The sequence below is a fragment of the Mobula birostris genome, chromosome 13 (genome assembly GCF_030028105.1).
Source record: "Mobula birostris isolate sMobBir1 chromosome 13, sMobBir1.hap1, whole genome shotgun sequence".
NCBI classification, from domain to species: domain Eukaryota; kingdom Metazoa; phylum Chordata; class Chondrichthyes; order Myliobatiformes; family Myliobatidae; genus Mobula; species Mobula birostris.
The window spans coordinates 66,391,252-66,404,333 of NC_092382.1; the positions used below are offsets into that span (position 1 = coordinate 66,391,252).

A 13,082-nucleotide genomic window follows, 5' to 3' on the forward strand; every position below is an offset into this window, starting at 1 on the left:
TTTATAATCCACTCTTCATCCCAATGTGACATGCCGGTTCATTGTTCTACTAACAAGATGAGGCCACTCTCTGGTTGGAGGATCAACACCTTATATTGCATCTGAGTCACCTCCAACTTGACGTCATGAGCATCGATTTCTTTAACTTCCACTTCAACCTTCTCTTTTCCCTCTCCCATTCTGTCCTCCCTTCTCGCTTCTCCTCCACTGCCTCATATTTCTCTCTGGTGCCTCCTCTCCTGCTCTTTCTCCCATGATCCACTCTCCCATGCTGTCAGATTCCTACTTTTCAGCTTATTGCCTTTTCCAAACAATTGTGTGCTTGTCGGCGTCTAGAACAGAATTTTTTATCAGTTTTAGCTGAGATTAAAAAAACATAAAAATAAACATGTGATTCTACTGGAGTGAATGTAGAAGAGAGTCAACACGCAATTTGATCGGACGGGCGTTTATTAGAAATCAGGAAGTGAGATGTCATTATTTTCCTTGAAGCAGAGCAGACATTGGTGGTTTCCGTAACAATTTGCGCAATTGGGAATGAGTGCTGTGGTGTTAAACTTTCCTCCAAACATTTTTGTCTAATGCGACAGACGAGTACAAGCTTTACTGTAAGTTTGTGTTAACTTTTTTTTTCCAATTTAATTTTTATGCAAAAGACTAAAGTAGGAAATGAGCGGCATTTTTGCCGATTTGGTCTTGAATGTCCCCAGAACCTGTCTGGCTTTCTCAGACCGAAAAGGGTCTGGCGGTGACGAGTGCGGGAATATGGTGGAAAGCTGAAAATAAAAGGTAGGATGAGCTTAATAATTGGTAGGAGTGGAGCCGCGGGGTGTCGGAGAATCTGTTCCTGGGCTGTGTTCCTTCGGGCTCGAAACCAGATTTACTCTCCCCGCTGCCACGTTCTCCGATGATCATTGATTCTGCAGAGTCAAGATCGAAAACATTGCGAGCGCCGCCGAGAAGAGCTCAGATATTTTGTTTGTTAATTCGTTGAATAACTGAAGTGAGCGGATATTTCGCTGCGCTGATGAACTGCTCTCTGAACTTGGACTGAGTTACCCCATAAATAAACGCGTGTGTGCAGCAACTTAATATCACCAGCTGTCTCCGGTGTGTTGAAACATGTATTCAGAATCGTTGTAATTATTTTGATCCAGTCCGGCGATGGTGTTATAAAGGAATTCAGCAACACTCACCGACCACAGGATGATGAAGCTTCCGGAGATGGTGAGAAGTAAGATCACAGACCTCCTCCTACTCCCCATCTCCGGGTCACTGCGGTTCTCCGCTTTGCTCTGACCCCTCAGCCCCTTACGGACACGACTAGTCACTAAAATGTGTTTGACCGTCAGAGCGTTGAACAGGAGTATTAACACGAACGGGAGTAATGGCGTTAGGACGGTAGAAAGCCGATTATATCCCACCCACCCGGGATCCGTATAGTAGCCCGGTATTTCAATACAGTCCCAGGGTGTATTGTCAACCACTCTCACAGGACGATATATAAAGAATTCGGGCACATTATTAAATCAGAGCAGAACGCCGGTTGTTATCACAACCACAGCCGCAGTTTTCCCGGTGCAATATTTTATTTTCCACTTCTGGCAACAAATGGCAACAAACCGATCAAATGTAGAAGTGCCGGTGAACCAGACAAAACTTTCTGTTGCTGCCTCTCCCAGGGCAGAGATCACACTGCACACGGGGGTGATGTGCAGGAAAGTCTCGGGGAAGTAATAATAACCGACCCGCCACAATATCACCACAAACACGATGGTCAGTCGATCCGCCGCTGCCGTGGCCACCAGGTAGCGAGTGGTGCGGGTGGAGAGGCCGCACTTTCCCCGGGACAGGATCACCATCGCCACTAAATTCACTGGGAAACAACAGAGAGAGCGAGCGAGTTACTGTCTGTCCGCTCCGTGGGTCCCGGGGCAGGGAGATGATGGAAATAGAGAGCAGCTGATTCCCGGCGGTTTAAAACGCGGAAGGCGGGGATCGCCGGCGCCTCAAAGGTGCCGATGCCGGGAGAAACGTTCCGGTCCGGGGCGCTGCACGGAGAGCAGGGTTTGGGAAGGAGGCCGGGAGCGCTTTGGAAAATCAGTGTAAATCTCTGTCCATCAGGTTTCTGACTGATATGCAAAGCCGAGAAAGCCTCGGCAACTTTCTCAGCGGCAGTGATTCCCGCGATCTGGTCACATCTGTTCACACTGTCCGGTACCGCTCAGCCCCGCTGTCTCCGACTTTGTCCACGGACAGTTTCCAAAGCTCGTTGCAGATTTACTTCCCCCGTTCGCAGGCATCGATCTCCTCCTCGGCTTCCGCCCACACTGGCCCGGCTCGGCTTGCTTATTTTAAATTCCGCAACCATTCTTCGCCGCGGCTCCTTCACACTCTATCAGGGGATCGGATCAGAAAGTTCCCATGTTGGTTTTATTTAATATTCTCCCAGACCTGCTCCAAATTACTGCGGCGTTACTCTAAATGCTTCGGTGCTGATGGTCCCAGAGCGGAGTGTCGCCCGTAACCTACCCCGTCTGACCTGTATCGGACCCCGCTTGTGTCGGCTCTGAACTCCGGCTTCACTCCATCGATATCAGGGCGTGGAAACAAACCCCGGGAAACAAAAACCCACAGACACCCTTATTTATTTTTTCCAAACTCCCGAAACTCTCGGGATCTAATATATAGCTGGTGGCATTTTCAGGATATAAATCTACTTTTTTTTTGTCAATAGCAGACTGAGGAATATTGATTTAGTCCCTCAGCCAAACTGTTGACACAGTTTGGGAACAACTGGGCTCCAAGCACCGGTCCCTACAACACCGACTGAGACATCCTGCAGGCCCGGGAAGAGTCTTGTTATTCCAGTGGCCACACATTTTAATTCCACGTCCCATTCCCATTCTGATATGTCTATCCCTCCTCTACTGTCAAGATGAAGCCATACTCAGGTTGCAGGAACAACACTTTATATTCCGTCTAGGGAGCCTCCAACACTATGGCATGTATATTGACCACTTTAACTTCCGTTCATGCTCCTCTTCCCCTTCACACCCCACCTCTTATTTATTTTTAAAAATATATTTGTTATTTTCCCCATTTTTTCTCTCTCTTTTTTCTCCCTCTGTCCCTCTCACTATGACTCCTTGCCCGTTCTCCACCCTCTGGGCTCCCCTCCCGCCTTCTCTCTCCCCAGGCTTCCCCTCCCATGATCCTCTCCCTTTTCCAGCCTCGTATCCCTTTTGCCAATCAACTTTCCAGATCTTTGATCCACCCCTCCCCTCCTGTCTTATCCTGTCATTTCGGATCTCCCCCTCCCCCTCCCCCTCCCACTTTTAAATATCTTACTATCTCTTCTTTCAGTTAGTCCTGACGAAGGGTCTCGGCCCGAAACGTCGACTGTACCTCTTCCTATAGATGCTGCCTGGCCTGCTGCGTTCCACCAGCATTTTTTGTGTGTGTTTCTGGTTCCTCCAAATTGTTTTGAACTGTGAAATTGTTTTTATCAGAAGAAACCATGGAGGCTGAAATTTTCTGAGTTGAAATGTTGTACTTCACCCACTGACGTGCTTTGTAAACTTTTAACAGTGTAGAAAAGTCAAAGGATTTGTGTATAGGAATCACAAATACAACAGCACGTTAGTTCCGCTGTATCTGTCAGTTCACCAGCGCTTGAATGCCGCCGATCCTTGACTGTAGAGGCGGAGATGCTGGAGAAGACAGCACCCCACTCGCTACAAAGAGAGCCCGATCACGTGTCCATGTCCGTGATCTGATTGGATACATTGCCATGACGTTACTGGCAGTGTGACGTCATTCACTGGCTCTCATTTTGGAAGGGCTTCAGTCGGCCATCGCAGATACACCAACAGCTTCGCGCTGGGAAGCGGCCGTTCACCTGCTCCGTGTGTGCGAAGAGACTCATTCAGTTAACCCACCTTGTGATGCTCCAGTGAGTTCACAATAAGTAGAGGCGTAGAGGCCACATTTCTGTCCGGAGTGAGCAAAGAGTTTTACTAAACCATCCCAGCTGCTGTAGCACCAGCAACTTCTCACCAGGAAGGAAAATCAGTCCTGGGAAAAGCCTCTGGCTATCCACACAACCAAAGCCTCTCATTATCTTATACACCTGTATCAATTTCCTGCATGATTCTCTCCAGACGGAATAAGACAATGTGCTCACTGTGGTTTTCACGTTCTTCAGGGCTCCGGACTAAGGCGGTTAAACTCCTCCTTCCCTGCTCTTTTCAACTTTTGGTGTCATTTTCACTAATTTCAAAGGACTGTGCCTCAGACAGTTGGGTTGTTGCAACGCGCCTCTAAAGTCATACAGCAGACGAACGAGTGAATCTTCGATGGAGGGGAGTCAGAAATCAAAGAGTTACCAGCCTGAGTCAGGACTTTGGGGTTCCAGAAAGAGATGGGAACTAGAATTTACAAGAAGGAGGAAGAAGAGGAATCAGAACAGCAGGATGCGGCTAAAAATGAAAGATCAGAAACATTTGGAAACTGATTGATCGAAAAAAAAGTGTTTAATTTCTGCGAAATACTGGTGGAAATCAACAGATCAGGCAGTCAATGTGGAGAAGAATAAATGGACAGCGTTCAGGCCGAGCCCCTTCAGCATGCATTGGCTGTGTACTCCTCTGCTTAGTTGCTGCCTGAACTGCAGAGTTCCTCCAGCATTTTATGTGTATATGTCTGCATTTCCAGCAACAGCAGAATCTCTTGTGTTTTATATCTGCATTTGTAAGAACGTTCTACTTTGGCATTAAACACGAGGAAAGTTTGCTGATATTAAGTGTATTGTTTTATTAGAGCTGCTTTCTGCGTTAAAAGAGGTGCTCAGTTTTCTACACACAAACACTGAGGTATGTACTTGAACCGGTGCTTGCGGAAACTTTCAATGGCACCGTGATTACCCAGAAAGCTCTGCGTAACAATTCTCGCCGTCTCTGAAGCACTGATCGAATGCGCAGGCGTCAGGGTTTCGGAAAGTCCCGAATATCACGCATGCGTAGTCCATAAAAGGCCTCGGATGTCGCTGCCGGTAAGTGTATCTCCGTGCGCCCGTTTTCACTACCGACTGAGGGGCAATTGCTGTGACTCCCGGAAACTGTGCCCCGCGATCCCGGGACAGTCCTGTTCTCTTCCCCGTCTCTCAGCCCCACGATCCCTGCACGGATCCCGGGGAGATTCCGGCTGATGAGGGAATGGAAACCGATGGATCTCTCAGACAGAGCTGAGCTCCAGCTGTCTAAATGCAATGATTAGGAACTCGGAGAAAGGGAACAAAATCTTTTGCATCACCAGTTGAGAAAATCACCTTTGTTCTACCTCCAATCACAAACAAGGGACATTCTGCAGATGCTGGAAATCCAAGCAACACACACAAAATGCCGGAATTCAGCATTAGTACACTTTTCCATAGATGCTGCCTGGCCTGCTGAGTTCTTCCAGCATTTTGTGTGTGTTGCTTGTTCTACCTCCTCTTGTTCTGGACCTTTCTACCCGTGAGGACATGTATTGACCCATTCACTCTGTATACATAATGATATCAAACACCTTTGCCCTGGGCAAGAAATAGCTTTCACATCACAAATGTGCCAGACTCCAATGAGACAGAATACTGCGCTTCCCTTTATATTCATTGGCATTACCATCAACGAGTTTACCACCATCAGTCATTTGGGGGAGGGTTCAGGGGAAATATTTATGCACAATACAGAAACTGGTGGTATTGTGGTGATGCAAAAGTTGCTGGAGAATTTGCAGTTTTTGCAGTGATATTTTGAAATCTGACTTTTTAAAGTGTAATTTAGCAAGCAAACCACATATGGACAATGTGCAAAAGCTCTGCTGAGAAAATCCTTCATTACCCGTTACGGCCTGCTACATAGGTTGTGTGAGAGTGCAGATGAACTCGATCATACCCAGAGGAGATTAAAGTTCCTATCTACAGTTATTTGCTAGCTGTTAATATGAATACCTCCCTATATAAAATTCACTATGCACTTTTTGTCACTGGGTAAAAAAATGCACAATACAAGTTTTATGTTCACACTGGTTATTACAAATTGGAGGGGACATTGGTGGGGAGACATCCAGTGTCCCTGATGCCCTCACCTACAAGATATGCATCCAGCTGCAGCTTGTAACCCTGCACTTTAAGGAGTTGGAACTTGAAATGGAGAATTCCGGATCATCCAGGAGTTGGAGGGGGTGATAGATATGACATGAAGAGAGGTGAGTTACACCAAAGGTGCAGGACACAGGAAACTGGGTGAGAGTCAGGAAGGGAAATGAGGTTAAATAGCCATTGCAGAGTACTCTTGTTGCTATCTCACACAACAAGAGGTGGACCACTTTAGAAACTCTTGGTGGGGGGGGGGGTGATGAAGATTACCTGGCAGAGGAAAGTCAAGGGGGTGATAGGGGATTCGTTCGTTAGGGGAACAGAACAAGAGGGGACTAATATCCTAGTGGTAAGGCTTGCTGGAGCTGGTGTGGGTGGGGGGTGGTTGATGTGGTTAAAATAAGTTGTAGGGGGAATGGGAGCCAGAATGACAGAACAGATAGTGGATAGTGAATTGAATTGAATTGAATTGACTTTATCACATACATCCTTCATATACATGAGGAGTAGAAATCTTTACGTTACGTCTCTGTCTAAATGTGCAATGTGTAATTTATTATAAATAGTTTGTACATAGAACAGTCAATATAACAGAGAAGTGCAATTGTATCAGCATGAATTAATCAGTCTGATGGCCTGGTGGAAGATGATGTCCCGGAGCCTGTTGGTCCTTTTGCTGTGGTACTGTTTCTTGGCTGGTAGCAGCAGGAACAGTTTGTGATTGAGGTGATTCAGGTCCCTAATATCCTTTGGGCCTTTTCTACACTCCTGTCACTGCACATGTCCTGAATAGTGGGAAGTTCACATCTACAGATGCGCTGGGCTGTCTGCACCGCTCTCTGCAGGTTCCTGTGATTGTGGGAAGTACAGTTCCCATACCAGGCAGCGATGCAGCCAGTCAGGTTGCTCTCAGTTGTGTCCCTGTAGAAAGTTTTTAGGATTTGGGACACCATCCCAAACTTCTTCAACCATCTGAGGTGAAAGAGGAGCTGTTGTGCTCTTTTCACAACACAGCCGGTGCTTACAGACCATGTGAAATCCTCGGTGATGTTTATGCCAAGGAACTTAAAGCTGTTCACCCTCTCAACCCCAGATCCATTGATGTCAATAGGGGTTAGCCTGTCTCCATTCCTCCTGTCGTCCACAATCAGCTCCTTTGTTTTTGTGACAATGAGGGAGAGTTTGTTTTCATGACACCAGTCAGATGTTCAGACCTCAGGTAGGGCCAGCAATCAAAAGGTTGAGCATGGTGCGATGAATGTGCTGAGCTGTGTATATCGCAATGCAAGAAGCATTGTAGGAAAGCTGTACTGTGGTCAGGACAAGGAATTATGTTATTGTAGCCATTATTGTAACTTGGTTGCACCCAACTGTCTGAGGGATTTGGAGGAACAAACTTGTAGAGAGATTGCAGACCATGCCAAGAAACAAAGTTTGATTCAGTAAGTGATTTTAACTTTCCATACATTGACTGGGACTCACATACTTTAAAAGGACTAGATGGGGTAGAGTTTATCAAATGTGCCCTTAATCAGAACATAGAATTCCTGATGTAGAAGTGGGCAATAAGCTGTTGGAAAATGATCCAGGGCTGGTGACAGAAATTACACAGATCCCTGAAAGTTGCTTCACAGGTAGATAGGGTAGTTAAGAAAGCTTATGGAGTATTAGCTTTCATAAGTCGATGGATAGAGTTTAAGAGTCATGGTGTAATGATGCGGCTCTATAAAACTCTGGTGAGGCCATACTTGGAGTACTGTGTCCAGTTCTGGTCACCTCACTATAGGAAGGATGTGGAAGCATTGGAAAAGGTACAGAGGAGATTTACCAGGATGCTGCCTGGTTTAGAGAGTATGCAATATGATCAGAGATTAAGGGAGCTGGGGCTTTACTCTCTGGAGAGAAGGAGAATGAGAGGAGACATGATAGAGGTATACAAGACATTAAGAGGAATAGATAGATTGGACAGCCAGTGTCTCTTCCCCAGGGCACCACTGCTCAATATAAGAGGACATGGCTTTAAAGTAAGGGGTGGGAAGTTCAAAGGGGATATTAGAGGAAGGTTTTTTTATTCACAGAGTGGTTGGTGAGTGGAACTCAATACCTGAGTCAGTGGTGGAGGCAGATACACTAGTGAAGTTTAAGAGACTACCAGACAGGTATATGGAGGAATCTAAGGTGGGGGCTTTTATGGGAGGCAGGGTTTGAGGGTCGGCACAACACTGTGGGCCGAAGGGCCTGTACTGTGCTGTACTATTCTATGTTCTATTATGCCATGAGATTCAAAGTAAATGCGGAAAACGAGAGGTCTGGATCATGGGTTGAGATTCTAAATTGGAGAAAGATTAATATTAATGGTATCAGAAAGGATCTGACACCTTTTTATCTGCCTGCCAAAATAAAAGTTGGAAGGTAACTGGTACAGGGAACCTGGGTTTTCAAGAGACATTGAGGCCCGGGATATTTTGTTCCTCTAAATGCCTCAGTCTGTTGGGTGCGACCAAGATTCATTAATGACTACAATATCATGATTCCATGCTCTGAGATCATCTGACTTTTTTTTTAGTCATCTTCTGTTGGTTTCTAAAAGCTTTCCAGTAGTTTTTGCTCTATTATTTGCCCTCTCTTTGGCTTTTATGTTGGCTTTGGCTTCTCATTTCAGACACGGTTGTGTCCTCCTGACTTTCCAATGCTTCCACTTCTTTGGGATGTATCGATCACTCAGCTTCCAAATTGCTCCCAGAAACTGCAGCCATTGCTGCTTCGTTGTCACTCCTACTGTATCCCTTCCAAACAAGTTTGGCCAGCTTCTTTGTCATAGAAACATGGAGAAGTTCAGTACAGAGACAGGCTATTTGGCCCATCTAGTCAATGCCGAAAAAACATTTAGGCTGTCTAATGTAACTACCTGCACTGGGACCATTGCCCTCCATACCCCTACCATCCAGGCTCCCATCCAAACTTTTTTTTAAATGGTGAAACCGAGCTCATGTTCACCACCTCTGCTGGCATCTCATTCCACACTCTCACGACAATTTCAGTAATGAGCTTTTCCAAATATTCCTGTTAAATTTTCACCTTCCCCATTTACCCATGACCTCTGGTTGTAATCCCACCCAACCGCAGTGGAAAAAGCTGCTTGCATCTACCCCATGTGTACCCTCATAATTTTGTATACAGTACTTCTAACAACTCCTCAAAGCAATGTATAATTTCATTGTATATGTTTAGAGCTTTTTGTTAGGTGTATAAGATGATGAGGGGCATTGATCGTGTGGATAGCCAGAGGTTTTTTTTTCCCAGGGCTGAAATGGCGAAGACAAGGTAGTGTAGTTTTAAGGTGCTTGGAAATAGATACCGAGGGGATGTCAGGGGTAAGTTTTTTACACAGAGAGTGGTGGGTGCGTGGAATACACTGCCAGCTATTTGTGTGAGAGTGTTTCAGTTACTGTGGGGCCAGGAACCCATGCAGCTCAGTGGGAACAGGGAATAATACCAATGGAGAGAGTCAAACTGAGCCAGGTCACAGATTGGAGATGGCAGAAATACCCCATTCTCATAGAGACAGGAAGGGGGTCAGAGAATTTGATGGTCATTCCAGATACCAGCACTGTGCCCATTTAGAAGATTTCTCTCTCCAACTTGTGTTGAACCTCACTGTAACAGTGTGATGTCAGTTCACACCTTGACAACTCAAGTGATCTCACCAGAAATGTTGTCCTACACCCACTGATAGATCTTGTAAATGTTTTTACAGGTTAAAAATGACAAGGAATTTGTCTACGGGAATCTCGAGAACAACACGCCAGTTTTGCGGTCCCTGTCCAGATATTTAAGAAGTGGAGCAAGGGATTCACTCGATCATCCTTCCTGCTCAGACTGTGGGAGGGATTGACTCGATCATCTGACCGACTGGCAAGTCTGTCATTTTACACAGGGGAGAGGCTGTTCAGCTGCTCAGACTGTAGGGGTGGATTCACTCGGTCATTTCAACTTAAGGTACATCAGGTAGTTCACATTGGACAAGGCCAATCTGTTCTGTGTGTGAGAAGTGATTCAGTCGATCATCCCACCTGTGGACACACCAGTCAGTTCACACAAGGCAGAGGCTGGTCATCTGCTGAATTTGTGGGTAAGGATTCACTCGGTCATTTGGCCTAATGGCTCCCCAGCGAGTTCATACCAGGGAGCAGCAGTTCACCTGCTCGGACTGTGGGAAGGGATTCATTAAATCATCTCAACTGAAGGTACATCAGCGAGTTCACACCGGAGAGAGGCCGTTCACCTGCTCAGATTGTGGAAAGGGATTCACTCTATCATCCAGCCTACTAATACACCAGCGATTTCACACTGGGGACAGGCCATTCACCTGCTCTGTCTGTGGGAAGGGATTCCATCGACCAGCTGACCTTCATAGACACCACCAATTTCACATAGGGGAGAAGCCGTTCACCTGCCCAGACTGTGGAAAAGGATTCACTTTACTATCTCACCTGCAGAGACACCAGTCAGTTCACACCAGGGAGAGGCCGTTCACCTGCTCAGTCTGTGGAAAGACATTCACCCAGTCATCCCACCTACAGCGACACTGGTCAGTTCACACAGGGGAGAGGCCGTTCACCTGCTCTGACTGTGGGAAGGGATTCACTCAGACAACTAGCCTACTGAGACACCAGCGAGTTCACACTGGGGAGAAGCTGTTCACCCGCTCAGAACGTGGGAAGGGATTCACTCGGTCATCTGATCTGCTGGCACACCAGCGAGTTCACAATGGGGAGAGGCCATTCACCTGCTCAGAATGTGGGAAGGGATTCACTTGCTCATCTCAACTGAAGGTACATCAGCGAGTTCACACTGGAGAGAGGCCGTTCACTTGCTCAGACTGTGGGAAGACCTTCACTCAATCATCCAACCTTCAGATGCACCAGCGAATTCACACTGGGGAGAAGCCGTTCACCTGCCCAATCTGTGGGAAGGGATTCATTCAGGCAGCTAGCCTACTGAAACACCAGCGAGTTCACATTGGGGAGAGGCCATTCACCTGCTGTGAATGTGGGAAGGGATTCACTCAGTAATCTAACCTTGTGACACACTACCGGGTTCACACTGGGCAGAAAGTTTCAATAAGCTGCATGCTGGATATTTATCCATCACCGTTGCTGAATGCAATTTTGAGAGTGACTGTCGGTGCTGAACTCTGCAATTATTGCTGCTGCTCACCACACCCAGTTCTGCACCCTGGTCACTGGGCATGGGAGGAGTTTCTTCTGCTGCATATTCACCTTTAATGGGGCTGGAGTTTAATATTCTGGATCTGAGACAAATAAATCAGTTCTATTTTAAACTCTTATCTCCGGTACTTGGTGAATTTATAACATACCTAGTGTACAGTAGAGAGTCGACTCAGGCCGGCTGGACCCAGCCAGTGATTCTGTTCCACGACAGTCTTTTAAAATCCACCCCTGTTGTTCATCTCTCGCTCTCCCTGTGGTGATGGGTTCCAAACAGTCACCACTCTGTGGGTGAAGAGGATTCCCTTGAATTTTCTGCAGACTGACAAAATCAAGCTGCGGTTCTGTCTGAGATGTTCTTTGGCCCTCTAATCTCTCGGCTGAGGAAGAATGACATTGGTAGTTAACCTTATTGACAGCTCATTTCCACATTATGTGTCATTTTCCCTGCTTCTAAAGGCTTGTTAGAAAACACCACTGTCCTCTAAAGACTGAAAGCAGAATGGGAAACCATTAGTTAGATGTTCAATGGTGCAGGGTCAGAAACCAGAGGCGGGTCTGCACAGGGCAGAGTTTGGAGATCTGGACGATGGTCAGGGTAAGAACGTATGATGAGGAGAAGGGAATGTATGATGAGGGGCGTGACATCGAATGACAGAGTAACAACTTTTGGAAGCTGACTGACAGAGAAAATAATTTGGTTGTCTGACTGATGACACAAACAATGCCTGTGGTGAGGTGCTCCACTGGTCGAGGAACATGTGTGTGTTGGGAATGGTTTTATCTATTGAGAGAGTTGTTCCTGCTTGTTTATCCTGTAATGTTATATCCGGATGGTTATTATGGTTTGTCCTATCTGAAATAATGTATTGATTATCATATAATTTGTAAGATTTTGACTCCAAAACTGGATCTGACTTGAATTTATTGGTTCTTTATGAAGTGATAGAGGGCTTTCAGAAGTTTGTATTTTAAAGCAAGATTTTGGTGAATGGTATTTGTCACTTGATTGTACCTGAGTAATTAATCAGATTGAGTTAAACTGCTGCAGGATCCCAGAATATATTGCATTGTGTCTGGTTTCTCTTGGCATTTTCTGCATTTGTTGCCTGGTTTATTTGTCTTTTATGCATTTTTGAGTTTTTAAAATGTTAACCACCTTGTCCTGTAGTTCCCCAAGGAACCCCTGTTTCTGGGAAGAGGTCTCCAACTCTGAGTCAGACGTACAATGCTTCCTTGTCACCGTCTAGTCTGCTCAGATCATTGGGATGTCTCCCATGGAGTGTCATCCTCATTCCACTCGTTAGCTTTTTGCCATAGTGATGAATAATTTTTCTGAGTTGGCCTCTCATTTAAGTTTTCTGGTCTGTATTTCTTATCCGAATTGCATATACCTGCATGGTGTGCTGAATCCTGTTTATATTGTATGAAAATATATACTTTAGAAAGCATATCAGATCATTGGGTGGTAGCTCTTCCTCCTTCTGTCCTCGGTAGTGTTAATCTAAGTGTGTTTGAGTGTAAATAGTCTTTTCTAAATTTGTCATTTCAGTTTTTTTGTAAAGTTTCCAGATTGGAATGGGACCAAGATATTTACCTAAAGAATACGATAATATGGGTACAGCGAAAGTGTTTATTGCCTTTGTTGTAAGTATTGATCCTGTGGATAAGACATTAATCACATGGACACCAGAGGATTTTTCCCAGAGTTG

At 45.8% G+C, this 13,082-nt stretch overlaps 1 protein-coding gene across 2 annotated transcripts; it reads left to right on the plus strand.

The window, feature by feature from the left end:
• Nucleotides 1-586: 586 nt before the first annotated feature.
• LOC140207665 (uncharacterized) lies at nt 587-11,295 on the plus strand. 2 transcript variants are annotated; one of them, XM_072276222.1, is made up of 2 exons: nt 587-608; nt 9,897-11,295. In XM_072276222.1, exon 2 carries the CDS (start codon nt 10,300-10,302, stop codon nt 11,212-11,214), a length of 915 nt encoding a protein of 304 aa, XP_072132323.1. In that variant the 5' UTR covers nt 587-608; nt 9,897-10,299; the 3' UTR covers nt 11,215-11,295. The 2 variants fall into 2 exon arrangements, with proteins under 2 accessions (XP_072132323.1, XP_072132322.1); XM_072276221.1 differs by lacking the exon at nt 587-608 and adding an exon at nt 5,028-5,053.
• The last annotated feature ends 1,787 nt before the right edge of the window (nt 11,296-13,082 follow it).

Excerpts from the sequence above, each read along its gene's own strand:
- LOC140207665 (XM_072276222.1), top strand. The coding sequence starts at position 10,300 with ATGGCTCCCCAGCGAGTTCATACCAGGGAGCAGCAGTTCACCTGCTCG.